The 16,529-nt window shown below is 36.1% G+C and overlaps 1 protein-coding gene across 1 annotated transcript in view; it reads right to left on the bottom strand.

Annotated features, from left to right (window-relative positions):
- Positions 1 to 13,520, bottom strand: part of LOC150090719 (scavenger receptor class B member 1-like) — a 93,134-nt gene extending 79,614 nt beyond the window's left edge. Inside the window, exons 1-2 of the mRNA XM_090379646.1 lie at positions 13,087 to 13,520; positions 4,663 to 4,823 (exon numbers count right to left, since the gene is read on the bottom strand). Coding sequence (XP_090235772.1) covers positions 4,663 to 4,823; positions 13,087 to 13,206 — 281 coding nt within the window. The 5' untranslated portion in view covers positions 13,207 to 13,520. The remainder of the gene's footprint in view (positions 1 to 4,662; positions 4,824 to 13,086) is intronic.
- Positions 13,521 to 16,529: the final 3,009 nt, after the last annotated feature.

Here is a 16,529-nt window from a genome sequence, read left to right as displayed (position 1 = left end):
GATAGACGGGGGGGGGGGTCATGCTTCTTTTCAAAAGGAGCCCGAGTGTGTAAAGAGCATTTGCTGAGTCTGACGTTATGTCTGCCAGCACAGAATCTGCATGGTGTGTTAGTTGGAAGCAAAAGTATAATGAGAGCTGGAGTAATCTACAGACAAGAAGATTGTGAAGAGTATGACGAGAGTCTTTACATGCAAATGGAATGGGAAGGCAAGCGTGATTGTCTTATTGTGGGAAACTTCAATCTGCTCCAGATTGAGTGAAATAAGTAGTAGGGGAAACTCACCTTGGGGACAAATTTTTCTAAATAAACTAGATGGTTATTATTTGTACCAGCATGTCAGAGATAATACTCGGGTGAGAATATTCTTGACCTCATCATTACTCGTGCATTAGATGACATCACAGGGCTTAAAATACAAGAGCCATTGGCAGGTAGAGATCACACAGTTGTCAGTTGGGAGATGAAGAAAAATGTTGAAGTACTTAAAGTTAAAAGCATAGGTTTTAATTTCAGAAGAGGAGACTGTCAGTTTAAGGTGCTATATGGCATATATTAATTGGACAGATTGCAGAGTGATGGCAAATACATGAATTATAGAATACCATTAAAACAAAAATCATAGAAGCCACGAATTCATACGTGCCATTAAGAAAATACTGCTGGGGGAGAAGGAGAATGTTGAAATGAATGAATGCAGAACTGGCCAGTCAAATAGAGCAGAAAAAAAAAAAAAAAATAGCATGGAAAAGTTACAGAGCGATGAAAAGTACTGAAGCCTACAACAGCTACAAGTTGATTTAATAGTACTACAGATAAGGTTAGAGAGGCCAGGGTTGCATAAGAGAAAGCACTGGCTAAGAGAGCAAATAATGGGGACAAGGAATGTTTTATGAATACAAAGAATAAAAAAGCATATCAGATTGCACCCTTGTACACTGGGTGTGGGAAAGTCTTAGACAACCCAATTGATGTTGCAGATGAACTGAACAGGTACTTTGCATCTATCCTTACTGAAGAAAGACCCTTCATGCAGAGAAGAAGCTGTGCAAGTGAGGCAGAGTCAAAATTAGTGATTTTGAAATTGCAGATGGCTGTTTATTAGAAAAATTTTAGAGCATAAAGGCAAGTGTGAGACTGAGAAATTCTCAGCCCACGACGATCGAGCAAATCTAATCATCTATTCTATCAATAAAACTGATATTTAGGATATTTAGGCTAAATTGTCAAAACCATATTCGATTGGAATGCATGATAATTAAGCAAGAGAAAAGACAAACCCATGAGTGTAGGGAACGAGTACAAATGCTTCAGCATTCAGCAGAAATTTCTCCTGTCCCTCAATTGCGGACACGGGCTGCCGTGCATCCGACCGGGGAGAAGGCGAAATCAGAATTATTTGGGAGAAAATGTGAAAGAGCCAATGAGAAGGCAAGAATTGCCATAACCACCAGAATCTTGCATTCGCTTTTAATAGGGATTAATGACGTGGGTGGAAGGGACAGCAAGATCTTTGGTTCCCATGTCAACAACAGCAAATAAAAAGATGTTTATGGTCATAGCGAAGCCCACATAGAACTGTGGGACCGTTACCAAAAATGGTCACATCGGAGGAAGATGCCCTCTTTGGGTCGCCTCGTGGCTATGACATAAGCTCAAATAACCGAAAGAACAGTTTTCTTCCATTTTTACGACTTCCTTTATTACCATCTGCGGGAAGCGAACAATCCTTTTATTTTAACATAGCCAATGATAGGAGAATCTGGTGGGGGAAAGTAGAGCAAAGGTGCGGGGTATATAAGAGTAGTGGGGGCCCAAAAAGGGGCAGATGGGAGTTAGCTTTTGGCAGATGAACAGCTAGTCCACAAGCGAACGGAGCAGGGAGAAACAAAGACAAGATCAAGTAAGAACGAAGGGAGAGAAGAAGAAGCATGACCATCATACAAAAAAGGATTCAGATGGCAGAGAACCCCGCCAAGATCCTGTTTGAACAAAGGAGGCTGTTTAACTGAACATCAGGAGCAAGAAACATAACTGGTAAGACATTATTTTATTCGTGTGAATGTAAAGCTTGAAAACTAAAACCAACCGTTAACATTTTCAATGCTTCTTTCCTGATCCTCATGAACTACGTGTTAACACAATATAGGTTAAACGACTATAACGCTTTCATAAGTACCTGAACTTACCTCCCTCAAGAAAGTCAAATGCCCACAGAGTACAGGATGATCAAGCGCTGGTTTTCAAACGATGATGAAGAAAGGATCAAGCGACAACAACAGGGCACAAAATTCATCTACCCTAACATTCCTTTTGACCTTAAAATATGTCAAATATTAAAGGCAGTTATGAGCATTCTAGTCATTCGGCTCAAAACAATATAGTGTATGACAAAAAGGTAAGAATTGAAGAGTTTATTTTGCAGGATGAAATACAGGATTTCCATGAAGGGTTAAATGTACTGCTTTACCACTCTACTCACACCTTTGATATTATTGTATAGAATTAACACCTGTATGTCACAACTTATACAAATTACCCACACAGAATGTAAGTGTTATGTACCCCTGTTTTCTTTGTTATAATAAATGTTGTTATGTGTTACATTAAGTCTCATGCTCGCTGCCCGTATTCTGATACACCAGCATAAACAAGTACAAACCAGGAGGAGTTATTGCGGGAGATCGAGTTAACACCCTGTGATCATTCGATCTTTAATCACAACACAAATCCAATTGCTGCAGTCCCAGAGGTTATACAGCCCCTGAGGACTGAGGGCAAGGATTTTGTCCTAAGAGATTGTAAGTTAGAGCGATTAGACGAAAAAAGGGCGTCGCCCTGAAAGAATGAGGGGAAACAAGATGGCACTTTGAAGCAAGCAAGCCCAAACAAGAAGGTGCCACCCGAAGCAGGGCTGCCCACACAAGTGAGGTGCCTGCAGTTCATGGCATATACCCAATAATTTTGAGGGGGGTCACCAGGGCCTGTATTGAACCACTGAAGTTAATTATGAGGGCATCTTTGGACCTGGGAGAGATTCCTTTGGATTGGAGAAGTGCCAACGTGTCACCCATACATAAAGGTTCTAAGAGCAAAGTTGGCAACTACAGACCAGTTGGTCTGACTCCAGTGGTATAGAAAATCTTAGAAACAATGATTAAGAGTGCAGTCCATGGATATTTAGATAGACATGGCATCTTGAATAATACACAACATGGTTTTGTCGAGAGAAAATCATGTTTAATTAACTTAGTAAGCTATTTTGACATTTTTAGTTACGAGCTAGATATAGGGAGTTTCAACACAGTTTATTTGGATTTTAGCAAAGCATTTGACTCAGTTCCTCATGAGAGGTTATTATATAAGCTGGAACATGTTGGGATTACCGTAAAAATTCTAAGACAGATTGCTGGGTGGCTGCAGGGCAGTAGGCAGTGATTAATGGATATTTTTCAATTGGTGTAAAGTCAGAAGTGGGGTCTCCAAGGATCGGTTTGTAGACCACTGTTGTTTCTGATTTTCATAAACTACACAGACGATGGGATAGAAGGCTTGATGTCAAAATTTACAAAAGATGTAAAGATTGGTAAAATAGAAGGCATTTTACAAGTAGGTAATGATCAGTACCAAGCAGTGCTTCTTTATGATGACTTGAACAGGCTGCAAAAACGGTCAGAAAATTGGAAGCTTTGTTTTAATGCAGCAAAATGAATGGTCTTACACTTGGGGGAAAGCAACCTCAAAATAAATTATACACTTGGTGGAACTGAATTAAAAACAGTGGCGGAAGAAAGGGATACAGGGGTTATAATACAGGCAGATATAAGTTTTCTAAGCAGTGTAAACAGACAGCCAGAAAAGCCCATGGTGTCCTATTGATGATTTATCAAACATTGTCCTGTAAATATATGAAAGTCATAGTCCAACTGTATAAGGCAATTGTAAGACCACATTTAGAATACTGTGTTCAAGTATGGAGACTTGAACTGAAAAGAAACATTGAGCTACCTGAAAGGGTCCAAAAATGCCCAACTCACATGGTGGGATCAACAACAGAGGAAAGACTGTATATGTGTTGTGGAGCCTAGCAACCAGACACCTCACAGGTGAACCGATTGAGGTTTATAAAGGCTTTGAGAAGGGTTAATAAAATGAACAAAAGTGGAATTTTCACTGTTATAGAGAATTCCAGAACTCTGGGGCATAAATTCAAATTTCAGGGAAAGAGGTTTAGACAGGATTGTAGGAAGTTTTCTTTTAACCAGCAAGTTGTTGATTGCTGGAACAGGTTGCCTTCACAGATAATTGAAGCTGACAGTTTGAATAAATTCAAAGATGTGAACTGGATAGTTACCTATGTGAGGAGGGAAGCAAATAATTTGTATTTTCTTATCTACTTTTTTTTTCCCTTATTTTTTTTATTTATTTTTTTTAACCAGCTAGTGCAGCAAAAGCCTGTGACTTCCTTGCACTATATGGCTGCTACTATTACTACAAAGTCAGAATATCTACTTGTAACTTATTTTTTGTAAACTGCTCTTCTCATTTAGCTGTGACAAATTTTTACTAGCAGCTTAGTAAAAATTAGTCATAGGACTAACTACAAGACCTTGTTGACTGTTACCAAGTAATTTTACACATACAAAAAAAAATTAGGATTTACCTGAATGTATATGGTCCAACTTCTTTCAAAAGAGGCTTCTGATGATAAGTTTGTACTTCTTCTGGATTAGTAACATTGAAAAAGTAGATTCTGGTATAAATTGGTATAGGAACTTCCTTCCAATGTTCATAAAGCTCAGCTACTGGTGACAAAATTACACTCTACAGAAAAGTAGTATTGTAAAAATTACTTAAATCTAGAGATTCAGATAATTTTCTTTATTCATATTATTTATGATGAGCCATAAAAAGAATGTACTGTATATCTTTCTGATCACACATAAAAAGAGAAACATAAAATTCAAAACCCAAATTTACATCTACATAAATTTAAAAAAAAATAAAATGAATCCCATACATTCAAGTTTACATAAAATCAGTATATACTTAAATAAAATTATTTGAGAAAAGAAAAGAACAGTAAAAATTTATATTTTTCACTCAAAAGATTCTGACTTTCCTATTTCTTTGAAATGAATTCCAATTAAAAAAAAAAAAAAAAAAAGCAGCCAAATTACATACAACAATAAATAAAAAAGCAGCGACTCTTTTCTCACTATTAATTTATATGCATTGAGACTACATCAGTTTAGCTTGTAATTCCTCGTAGTACAATAAAAGATATGAGGTCATAAACTATCTGTAATATCTTTATTAGTGGTTGTGAAAAACAATTATAAATTAATTATTTAATTTATAATTGCAACAATTATAAATTAAACCTGTACTCCTAAAATAGACAGCCACCTAGATTTGGGCATTCAGTACTAGACCTGATGTAGCCGAGTAGTTAGTGGGGGTGCAGTAGTACATGCATTTGAATTGACCATGGTTCAAACTAGTGACTGCTAAATATGGTTAATGATAGTATTTCTGTAAGAAAATTAGTAGTTGCAAACTCCTCTGATTTTACACGGTCATACTGGAGTATAAACAGAACTAAATTACATTTTGTAATTTAGTTCTGTGTTATCTTTCATTTACATAATTTACAAAAGCAATTTAGATTTTAAAGTAACATCTACAAAAAGTTTCAAAACTTGATGTTGCTGTTGAATTGAAGAAGTGCTTTGATTGGGCTTTACAGATAAAAGACCTTTCACAGCATGGAAAAACTGCAGTTGGAGCTGAGAAGTATGAACTTAGTAATACTGAATTTAAAAGTAATTTTGAGAGTGGAATCTACCAAAATAATTATGAGTGTGCCAGTAATTTTCAGATAAGCAGTGAGAAAGTGCATTTAACCATTAAAAATGATTATGGTGGCATTATTGCACTTGGAGTAAACTCTTTTGGTCTATAGAAGTGCTAATATACAAAGTGTATCAAAAGGTTTGGGGACTGATTATAATTATCTTAAAACTGTGGCATTGTACTATGTTCTAGAGTCATCTAGACATAGTACACATTTTATCAGTTTATCTGCAATTACTCTGAATTAGCAAGCCCTAAATAGAAGGCATTTTACGTGGTTCATTGCATTTTAAAATGAACAGTTTTACTAAATAGCGTATTTGTATCAAATTTTGTTTCAAATTAGGAAACGGTATAACTCATGAAATGTTAAAAACAGCTTTCAGAGAAGATGCTATGTGCTGTTTGAAAAACTTTTGCTCAGTAAAGTTTAAAGACTGGCTGCTTGAGTGTCAAAAGATAATCCTTGCTCTGGCTACCCTTAAATTTTGAAAACCAATAATTCAATGGCCTGTGATCTGAACAGAAGTGATTGACATTTAACTGTCTGCAAAGTTGCTAGTGGAACTGGTATTTTTTATGGAACATGTTAATTAATTTTAACACAAGATTTGGGAATGCAATACTTTTCAGCCAAGTTTGTGCCTTGCATCCTAATTGATGATCATATGGAACAGCAAATTCTTGCATGGTAGGATCTCCCTCAATATGCTGCTGCTGAACCACACTGTTTTTTCCATTATCACTGGTGATGAATCGTAAGTGTATGGCTATAACATGGAAACAAAGGCCAAAAAAAAAAAAAAAAAACCACATTACAAGAATGATAGTCTTGATCAAACGTGAAAATCGTGCTTATATTTTTTGATTACAGGGCATTGTTCAATATGAATTTATCTTGTGTGGTCAAACAAAGAACACTAAAAACCAGGAATTCTACAAAACAGTTGTATGGAAACTGTGTGATGCTGTTTGGAGAAAATGGCTGAAAAGTGCTGTCTACATCATGACAATGTCCCTGCAAACTCAGTGATTTCCATTCAAGAACTTCTTGAGAAGCATTCTATCACTGTGATCCCATCATCCATACTCACTGGATTTAGCATCTGATTTTTTTTTTTGTTTCCCCTAACTTAAAGTTCCCTTAAAATGTCAGATTTGCAACAACTGAGGAATTATTCAGAATGCTGCACAGGAGCTACTCATATTAGCAATTCCAAGGAAGGCTTATCAGGAATGCTTCCAGAAGTTGTAGAATTGATGAAATCAGTGTATACAGTATCAAGGAGACCCACTTCAGAGGCGATCCATCTGAGTAGCCAGTAAGCTTTATCATTTACCAAATATTATTTCAGTCCCCAAACTTTTTGATCAAACTTCATCAATTCATAGAGGGTTCTAAGAATAAATTGAGTAACTACAGACCAATCAGTTAATCTTCAGTGATAGGAAAAACAAAGGAGGCAATGATTTAAGAATGCAGTACTAGGACATATAAATAGAAATGGTACTCTGAAGGGAAACATGGCAATTTTGTAAGGGGGGGGGGGGGGTAATCTTGTTTAACTAATTTGGTCAGCCATTTTTGGCAGTCAGATTTCAGGCAGTTTGTTGTGGGCTTGTGATATTACTCCTTAAGGTTTTATAGATGTGCCCTTTGCTTCACTCACCAATGAGAATATTCCTTCCTCATTCATTTTACTAATCCATTGCAGGGCCTTATAAATTTCAATAAAAATCTTACCTAAAGCGTTTAGTTTCCAAAGCTCTGCAGACATCACCTTCTAATCATTTCCTCATGTGGTTAATGCTTACTTCCCAAATTTCTGTACGAGTTGCATATAGAAATTAATTCTCATAGTTTATGTGCACTTTAGCAGCACAGTTGATTCCTCTCCCACACAAGAGGTTACTATACAAGCTAGAACACATCAGTATCACAAGCAAGATCCTTAGATGGATTGCAGGATGGCTTTAATCGATCAATCCATCTGCAGTAGTTGACAGCAGGTTGTGATTAATGGTTACTCTTCAGATTAGGCTAATGTTAGAAGTGGTGTCCCTTAAGGATCATTGATTAGATTCCAATTGCTTCTGATTTTCTTAAAGGACATTGACAAAGAGTACAAGGCATGATGGAAAAATTTACAGATAAGTTCAAGAGAGTGGTTATTACCAGTGTCAAGCACACTCCTGAATGACTTGGATAGGCAGCTATGTTTTAATACTGAAAAATGCAAGGTTTTAACACTTTGGGAAAATAACACAAAACATATACACTCAGAGTAGTTGAATTAAAGTCAGTAGAGGAGAGAGATTTGGGGGATTACGATCCAGGCAGTTGTTGTTGTTTGGTTTTTAGGAGCATTAGCAACTAAGGCCATATTGCTCCGGTGCGGTGGTCATTCCCTGACCTTTCCGCATCCTCCGTATTTGGTGGTGACGGGCTCGAACCCCGGTCTAATCAAGAAGCGTGTGCTACGCACTGCTGCTCCTTCCCACCTGGCTACGGAGGCGCCGATCCAGGCAGATGTGAAGTTCTACATGCAGTTCAGACAGACAGACATAAGGAGAGCCCATAGCGTCCCATTAATGATTTATCAAACTTTTGCTTCTAACGATAGGCAAATCATAATCCCATTGTATAAGAATGCCAACACCGCACTTAAAGTAAAATAAATGTCTGTTTATACTCTGGTACAACCACTATGTCAGAAGAATTTACAATTGATCACTTTGACAGTGAATACAATCATTAACTGTATGTGACAGTCACTCAGGCTTGAACCATGATGCATCAAATGCACCCTCATACTTGACTATGATACTGCATTCTAATATGGAGATCACATCTAAAAAAAAAAGATAGAGCTGTTTGAAAACATCCAAAGACAGGCAATACATTTGGTGAAATCAGCAAAAGGGCATGTGTACAAGGAAAGACTAATATGGCAGGCTATATCCTAATGTGACAGGCTACAGAGTTTGGTAACTAGAGCTCTTAGAGGGATCTTATTGAAATCTATAATGCTCTAAGGAGGAAGAGTAAAATGAACAAAGGTAAAATATTCATAGTTAAAATTATACTAACACTATGGGCCAATAAATTCAACTTACAAGGGAAGAGATATGGGATGTGATTGTGGAAAGTTTTCTCCTAGTGAGAAAGTTGAAAATTACTGGAATAAGTTACCTTCACTGAAAGCTGAGGCTCATAGCTTGGAGAAATTTAAAGGTCAGCTGGACGTGTACCTACACAAAGAGTGAAACACATAAGGTGGTTTTCTTTTCTTTTTTGTGGCCTGCTGCAGCAAAAGAATAGGATTTGCTTACACTATATGGGAATAATACTAAGTCTGTTCAAAGACTGGTTAAAATGGGGTAATTGTGCAGGCAGATATGAAGTTCTCTGAGCAGTGCAGACGGGCTGCAAGAGTAGCTCATGGTGTCTTATCAATGATATACAGGAATTTTTCTAGCAGGGATAGGGAGGTGATTATTCCCTTGTATAAGGCAATGGTCAGGCCGCACCTTGAGTACTGTATACAGGTCTAGAGGCCTCATTTCAAGAAGGATGTAGAGCTGCTGGAACGAGTACAGAGAAGGGCAACAAGGTTAGTGAACGGAACGAAGGGTTGCTCTTACGAAGAAAGGCTTAAGTTTTGCAAATTACAGTGTCTGGAGACTAGGCACCGGCAAGGTGATCTGATAGAGGTGTACAAAGCCTTGAATGGGTTGAGCATGCTCAATGCTGATGGGATACTGCCTCTTGCTCAGAATAATCACCTGAGAGGGCATAAATTCAAATTGAGGAAAGACAGATGTAGGATAGATGTGTGGAAATTTGCCTTTAGCCAGCGGGTAGTTGTTTGGTGGAACAGACTTCCATCCCTTCTTGCGGAAGTTGATAGTCTAAATAAATTTAAGGCTCAGAACGGAGGGGCGAAGTGGAAGGGGTTTTTTTTTTTTTTTTTTTGGCTGATGCTGCATAAGCTTGCTTTCTTGCATCATATGCCTCTACTAATGCTAATTGGTCAGCAGTGGAAAATAATCTGAGAATTATTACCCTGCATTTACAAACTGTAGTACCGGAGATGTATTAACTAACTTATTCCAATAGTGGTAAAATGCAGGTTAAATGGTTACTTTTCATATCATCCCACAAGTATAGGCTGTGTGTTTATAGCACGATTGTAGTCTTAAGTTTGCAGAACTTTTTGCCCAAATGCTATCTTGTGATACCATAGCCAGCTCTCCAATAAACTGGTAAAAGCTTATGAATAAATATTTGATTACTTATCACGGTGGTCAAATGAAAAACAATTTTTATGAGCACCAATTTATCTACAAAATGAATGTTATTCATTATGATACAGAAGCAAGCACTATCGTTTTACTATGAGTAAAAGTTATACTCCAATTACTTATCCAACAAGAATTTAAATAAAAAATTGAATAGTTATAAATAATGTGGAAATATTAATAAGTTTATTATTAATATATCCACTTATTATTGATAATACACATTATTGGAAAATCAGTGATGTTTAGAAGCTTACACTATATGGGAATAATACCAGGTCTGTTCAAAGACTGGTTAAAATGGTCAGCAGTGGAAAATAACCTGAGAATTATTACTCTGCATTTACAAACTGTAGATGTATTAACAGTAATAAAAAAAAAAAAAAAAAAAAAAAAATTCTGCGTGGTCATTTTTTTTTTTTTTTTGCAGAATTTTTCTCAGTGATAAAGTGTATAGTACCCTCACAAATATGAGAAGTGAGTGAACATACATCAAAATATCCACAGAAGTAAAAGAATTGGTCACCCAACATTAAACTGATCACCCAGCTGTTTGTTTGTTATTTGGTTTTTAGGAGCATTAGCAACTAAAGCCATATTGCTCTGAGAATATGCGGTGGCCATTCCCTGACCTTTCCGCATCCTCCGTATTTGGTGGTGATGGGCTCTAACCCCAGTCTAATCAAGAAGCGTGTGTTATGCACTGCTGCTCCTTCCCACCTGCCTATGGAGGTGCCGATCACCCAGCATATATATTTTAAAGGCAAGAAAAATTGAGATAAGCTTATATATATGAATGACTCTTCAGCATACAGTAACAATTTATTATTGCATTTATTTAAACATATACCTTAGATAAAGAGTGAATTTTGTTTGATCTCCCTTGTCCTTTCAGTTTGTAATTTTGGTTGCTATACAACTTATATTTATAAGTTGTATAACATTCCCACTATATTTTCCAAAGCACATACACTGAATTAGACATGCAGAGAGGGTGGCCACATGCTGTGAACATAGTTCCAGAGCACTGATCCAAATCTGTTAAGTGTTCTATTTTTAAAAGTTGTCAAATGAAAGTGGTGATTTGAGTATTATGTCTACCACACACTGAGTTGGTTCTTCTATCTTTGGCAAATAAACATGAACTCCTCCTCATGATGAATGTGAAAACTTGAGAACCATAGTTTTGTACTCCTTTTATACACCATTTCTTTTTGATATGCCAGTTCTGCTGTCAGTGCATTGTGCACTCTCCTCATATGATCGAAACAGATTTTTGTACTGGTATTTCCTCATTACTTATATAGTGATGTGACCAATGTATCTGCACTATCAGCTAATTCATTTCCTAAGAGTCCTGTGCATCTATAAACCTAACACAGATGCTTTTTTCTCCCTGTACTTATTGAGGAACATTAACATATGTAATACTTAAAAAAGTATCAGGATAATATATCTAGGACAGTTCCTCAACCTTATTTATAACACAACTCACCTAAACTATATAATAAAAAAAAAAGAAGAAAACAAAAGACTATCCATTAAATCATATACTTTATTCATTCACCCAAATGTTCATATCCAAGTTACATTACAGTATATAATTTACAAAATAAGAGATACCAATTCCCTTTATATATGTTTTATTTTAATTCTTGAATATTGGTAGTTTTTACATGATTTAATACCACTTTTATTAAAGTTATTTAATAAAATTCTGCATTTGCTCAGCAGGTTCGTATTTATTTTGTCATCAAGACTGAGTAGTAAATATGTTCTAATTAAATTTGGAGTAGCTCAGCGTCAATGCTAAGGTTTCCACTTCATGGGTAGCTAAGATATATATATAAAATTAATGTGTGTAAACAGTGAAACTAGTGTTATTTATTGCTACAATATTGTAAAAGTAATTACAATGACTTTTATTACTAAAAGTTGCTATCGGGAAGAACTATCAAGAGTGTATTAATTTTGGGAGAGGTAAAATTAGCCAATAAATGATAAAGTTTGGAAGTGTTTTTTATTATAGATTTGTCATTGTCGAGCTAGCTAAATTAATTGCGACTCTAAATAAAACGCGTATGTGTTGATAGAGATCGATCTGAACAAAGGGGTATTGCCCTCGGTACACGAATTGTTTTTATTTCAAAAGAGAAGCATGAATAAGGTTTGGTTGTCCTTATTCAAAAGCCGTTTAAAGTGTTTCAATCTATGCATCAGAGGAAGTGCAAAAGAAAAAAATAAATAAATCTTTAGTGTGCGCACGAAATGAAAACAGATTTCTTTCTAGGAATACGGAATAGTCATTTCATGGTCTGAAACCTAGACTGATTGACTAAACGAGCCGAAAGATATGAGCCAAAATTAGTCGTTATTACTACAGGAAATGGAGAGAGGAAAGAAGTTAATTGTAAATAAGTTCAAGATAAGAAAAGCATTAAGTTGGATAACAAGTTTCTGTTCGTGATTATTAGGCATGCATATCATATAAGGCATACGCTGTAGTACTTTATACTTTTTGTACAATATTGCGTTCTGAGTTTTGCTATTTTTTCCCCCCACTCCATATTAGTTTATATTATGAAGCACGAATATGTACTCTCTTATTGATGTCACAGTCAAAGTAACGATACGAACCACGGCTCTAGTTCACAATAAATAAAAAAAAAAAAAAAAAAAACACTTTATGCACATTTGCAAAATGTTACTTTCAATTAACGTACGTTATGATTACTCGATACCCCCGCAAAAAAAAAAAAAAAAAAAAAATATCAATAACAAAAAATTAAGACTTCAAATAGTTTATCTAATCATAGTATGGCGAAAATTAACGTCTCATGTACTACTGACAGCTCTGTTTAAAAAAATAAATAAAAGCATCATTGGAGATGCAAGTACTGCATAGCATTTTAAAAATATATACAGTTACCTCTTGAATACGCCACCTCAGAATGCGAGGGAAAAGGAGAGAGAACAACAACCCGACAAGGGAAAGAAGAAGTCCAACTAATATTATTATTCCTGTTTTAGCTACTGGAGACAAGGCCATACCCGTAACGAACTAAGGTCCAGTCAGTGGACATACACACACACAAAAAATAATACAATAAACTACTTTGCGCGTCGTCTGTGCTGAACGCTAATCAGCTGGAATGAGCGATTCCAACTCCAAATTCCTCTACACTGGTTTTACATTTGCGGTATTCGATCCCGTTGCAACGTCCACATCCCCTCGTTCTTTCTTTCGCAGTGGAACAATGCTTTGACAATTGACCCCGACCTGACAGTTCAATAAGATTAAAGATAGGAGCTATTTACACAAGTAACTAATCTCAAACGAAAGATAACGAACATAATAGATACTATTAGCATCTAAATGTCAGATGCATCTTTGAATTTCACTCATAAGAAGTTTCAATTCTCCAACAGCTGATAACAAGAGCATTGTGTGCGTTCAGCAACTTTTAAACAAAACCCACCACGTGACAGTAGAAACGCCTCAATCACGTGAAAGCAACTCTCTCTCTTCCGAGTTCATAAAGAAATAAACGTGGAAGAGGTTTATAATAATAGAAAACAAGTTTATGCGTCTTCCTAAAGAGAATTTTGCTGTCAGTAAAAAAGTATAACTCAAGCTATTTCATATATTATAGTTAATTCACGATTTTTTTAACCTGTTGTTGTTTGGATTTCATTGACCAGTGGGAGTTACTTATCGTTGTCAGCAGTTTGTGATAGGCTATCTTCCAGTGCCAATTAATTATTCTCCTTTCTCCGTTCTTTCTTTTTCATGGCTTGTTCTGCGAAAATGGTATGCTATATCATCTTTTTAAGAGTAGCCGGATCTGTATTTTCTGGGTTTATTTATTGCTTATGTTCACTCTAACAATGTTTCGGAATTTTTCAATGTAAACTAGCTTTCGTGTGACCCTATTCTTCTGTAGTTAATTGACTCCTCCAGTGAGTAGTAGATAACAAATAACCTTTGCTCGAGCTTCTGTGGAAGGAGTTCGGCATATAATGACAGATGCTGCACTGAACTGAACTTCGCTTTCAACAAAATATGAAAAATCTGAATCACCGACCTTTTGTACTTTAATATATCTTGTTTTAATCCTAATATGCGTGGTTAGGGTGTGCGTGAATTTTTTTTCTTATATATGAAATAACAAATGTTTAAAAATAATATTTTTATACCCGATGCAGACATTCTCTGCTAGAAAATGTTACCGATTCAATGTAACTGCTTAAGGCAGTTGCATTGTATTGTTTCGTAAAATTTTCTGATTCCAGCATTACCCAGGATCAGTGGTAGAGGAAAATCATGGAGACAGACAGTATAACTGATCGAAACACCCTTGAAAAAAGAATGTGTAGTCTTACTTCTAAGCCGAACTTAGTATATTTTATATTGCGATACAATTACATATTTTTAAGATGCTAGTGAAGCTATGCGGGCACACCCGAACGCGGTTGTGTTTACCACACAATTGTGGAGGGGGGGCGGGGAGCGGCATCCGGAGTGTTTACAAATTTTAAAAATTAAAACCAAGAATGATTATGAGCTTTTATTTGTACTTTACTATAAACATTACTACGGTATAAAGTTACCAGCTCATTACATTATCATAAGAAACAGAATGATAAACATTTTGATAAAAGACCTTTTGTTGTTGTAAAATGTTACAAAATATATTTTATGTGTTTATTGATCGGTAAGAAATATTATTAAAATAGCTTATTTATTTATTTTGGAGGCAGGGGGCGCAGTACGACTTTGCACAAAAGAACCTCAAGAACCTCATGTATTCGGGATACCCCATTATACGGTTCCCTGCGATGTGAATCTGCTACGTCACCACCGACTCCTAATTACTAAACAACTGCCAGCTCTTACTACTTTTAATTATACTACAGTAGTTGGTCGTCTGCCAAAAAAAAAGTTCTCGCGAAATACGCTCGTCAGTCCACTCACAAAGAAAATTACCTTTAATCTGACAAACATTAATAGCCTGGTTAACAGTCTGATTGTTAACAATGGGAGCTTTGCAGTGCGAAAATGATTTCGCAACGATTTCAACAGTACACCGATAAAATAATCTTATTCTTTCCTGTTTATCCTCTAGATGGCCGTGTAAGGCCAGAGGCGTTTGCAACTCCAGCAATTAATAAATAAATAAAATTTCTGTTTATACTCCGGGATGACCACACGGTCAGAGGGGTTAATAATAATGGACGTGTATAGTGACGTCATATGACATTAGCATGTAGAGCCGAACACGCGACAAGCTGTCTAACTCCTCCGAAGCAGCTTTGTCAGTACGACAGTACGATACATCGCTGTCTGTCACTCGTGTGTGCCGAGGTATAGTCTCAGTTCCCATTGACGATCGAATAAATTTCTAAAAGTCCTGTAGTTAGCCATCTTGGGGTGAGAGATTTGCCAGTGAATTATTCCGGGTTTTTCAGCCCGCACAACACGCAAATCGGCACCTGGCTTGGGTATTGTGGGTGTATTACACCCGCTGATGTCGTATGTTGAAAATAAGTTAGATTAAGATTAAATGAGGGATAATTAGAGTAAAAGAAATAACTGAAACGCATGATAAATGTGTTCCCTAAGTGTTTGTTTGTAGGTAGTGTGTAACAGAAGTGTCGGAAGTGCCTAAGAGATGAATATTAATGTATAAGTTTTGACTATAGTGAACAACATTGCAGGTATTTGAATAGAATAATATTGATAGGGAAGCAAATTGTATATCGAATTGTAATACAAAGCAAGGGCAATTTTGAGAATATCAATGGTAGTTGTAATGTACAATTGATCTAAGTAGTATTGGAGTCCAAGACAACTAACTAATCCAGTTTTACATCGTTGTATTTATTTTAGAGAATTTAAGTACGTAAATGAAAGTAAGTAATAATAATATAAACAAGATTTGAAAATAAAGCGGGTATAAATGAAGTGGTCTGCTGTAATGTTAATGCTTGTCCTTATTATGTGAATAAGGGCAAGCAAGTATTTAGCACGAATCACTTCACCAATTCTTTTTTTGGTGGGAATTCTGCTAGGCCTTTTAAATGGTTTACTATAATATTCAGCCATTCTGAAAACAATTGATTGAGATTTTGTGGCTGCTGTTGTTGTGTTTTCACTTTTCGTTCACTGTGCAGAAGCACCGTAGGTTCTCTAAGGATTTACATCTGTTGACTTGGCTGGCTAACTTGGAAAATTTTTTGCAAAAACCAACAGACCAGAGTTAAACAAACTTTATTATAATAAATACTAAAATGTAATAAATAAGTAAAGTACAAATTTAGTAAAATAAAACTGATAAAATCAATATCGGTGACTAAATAGCGTGTATGAGG

The sequence above is a fragment of the Mastigoproctus giganteus genome, chromosome 1, assembly GCF_048544385.1.
Source record: "Mastigoproctus giganteus isolate SK-2022 chromosome 1, ASM4854438v1, whole genome shotgun sequence".
NCBI classification, from domain to species: domain Eukaryota; kingdom Metazoa; phylum Arthropoda; class Arachnida; order Uropygi; family Thelyphonidae; genus Mastigoproctus; species Mastigoproctus giganteus.
Note: the sequence above shows the minus strand (reverse complement) of the source record. Positions and strands in the feature narration are given on the sequence as shown.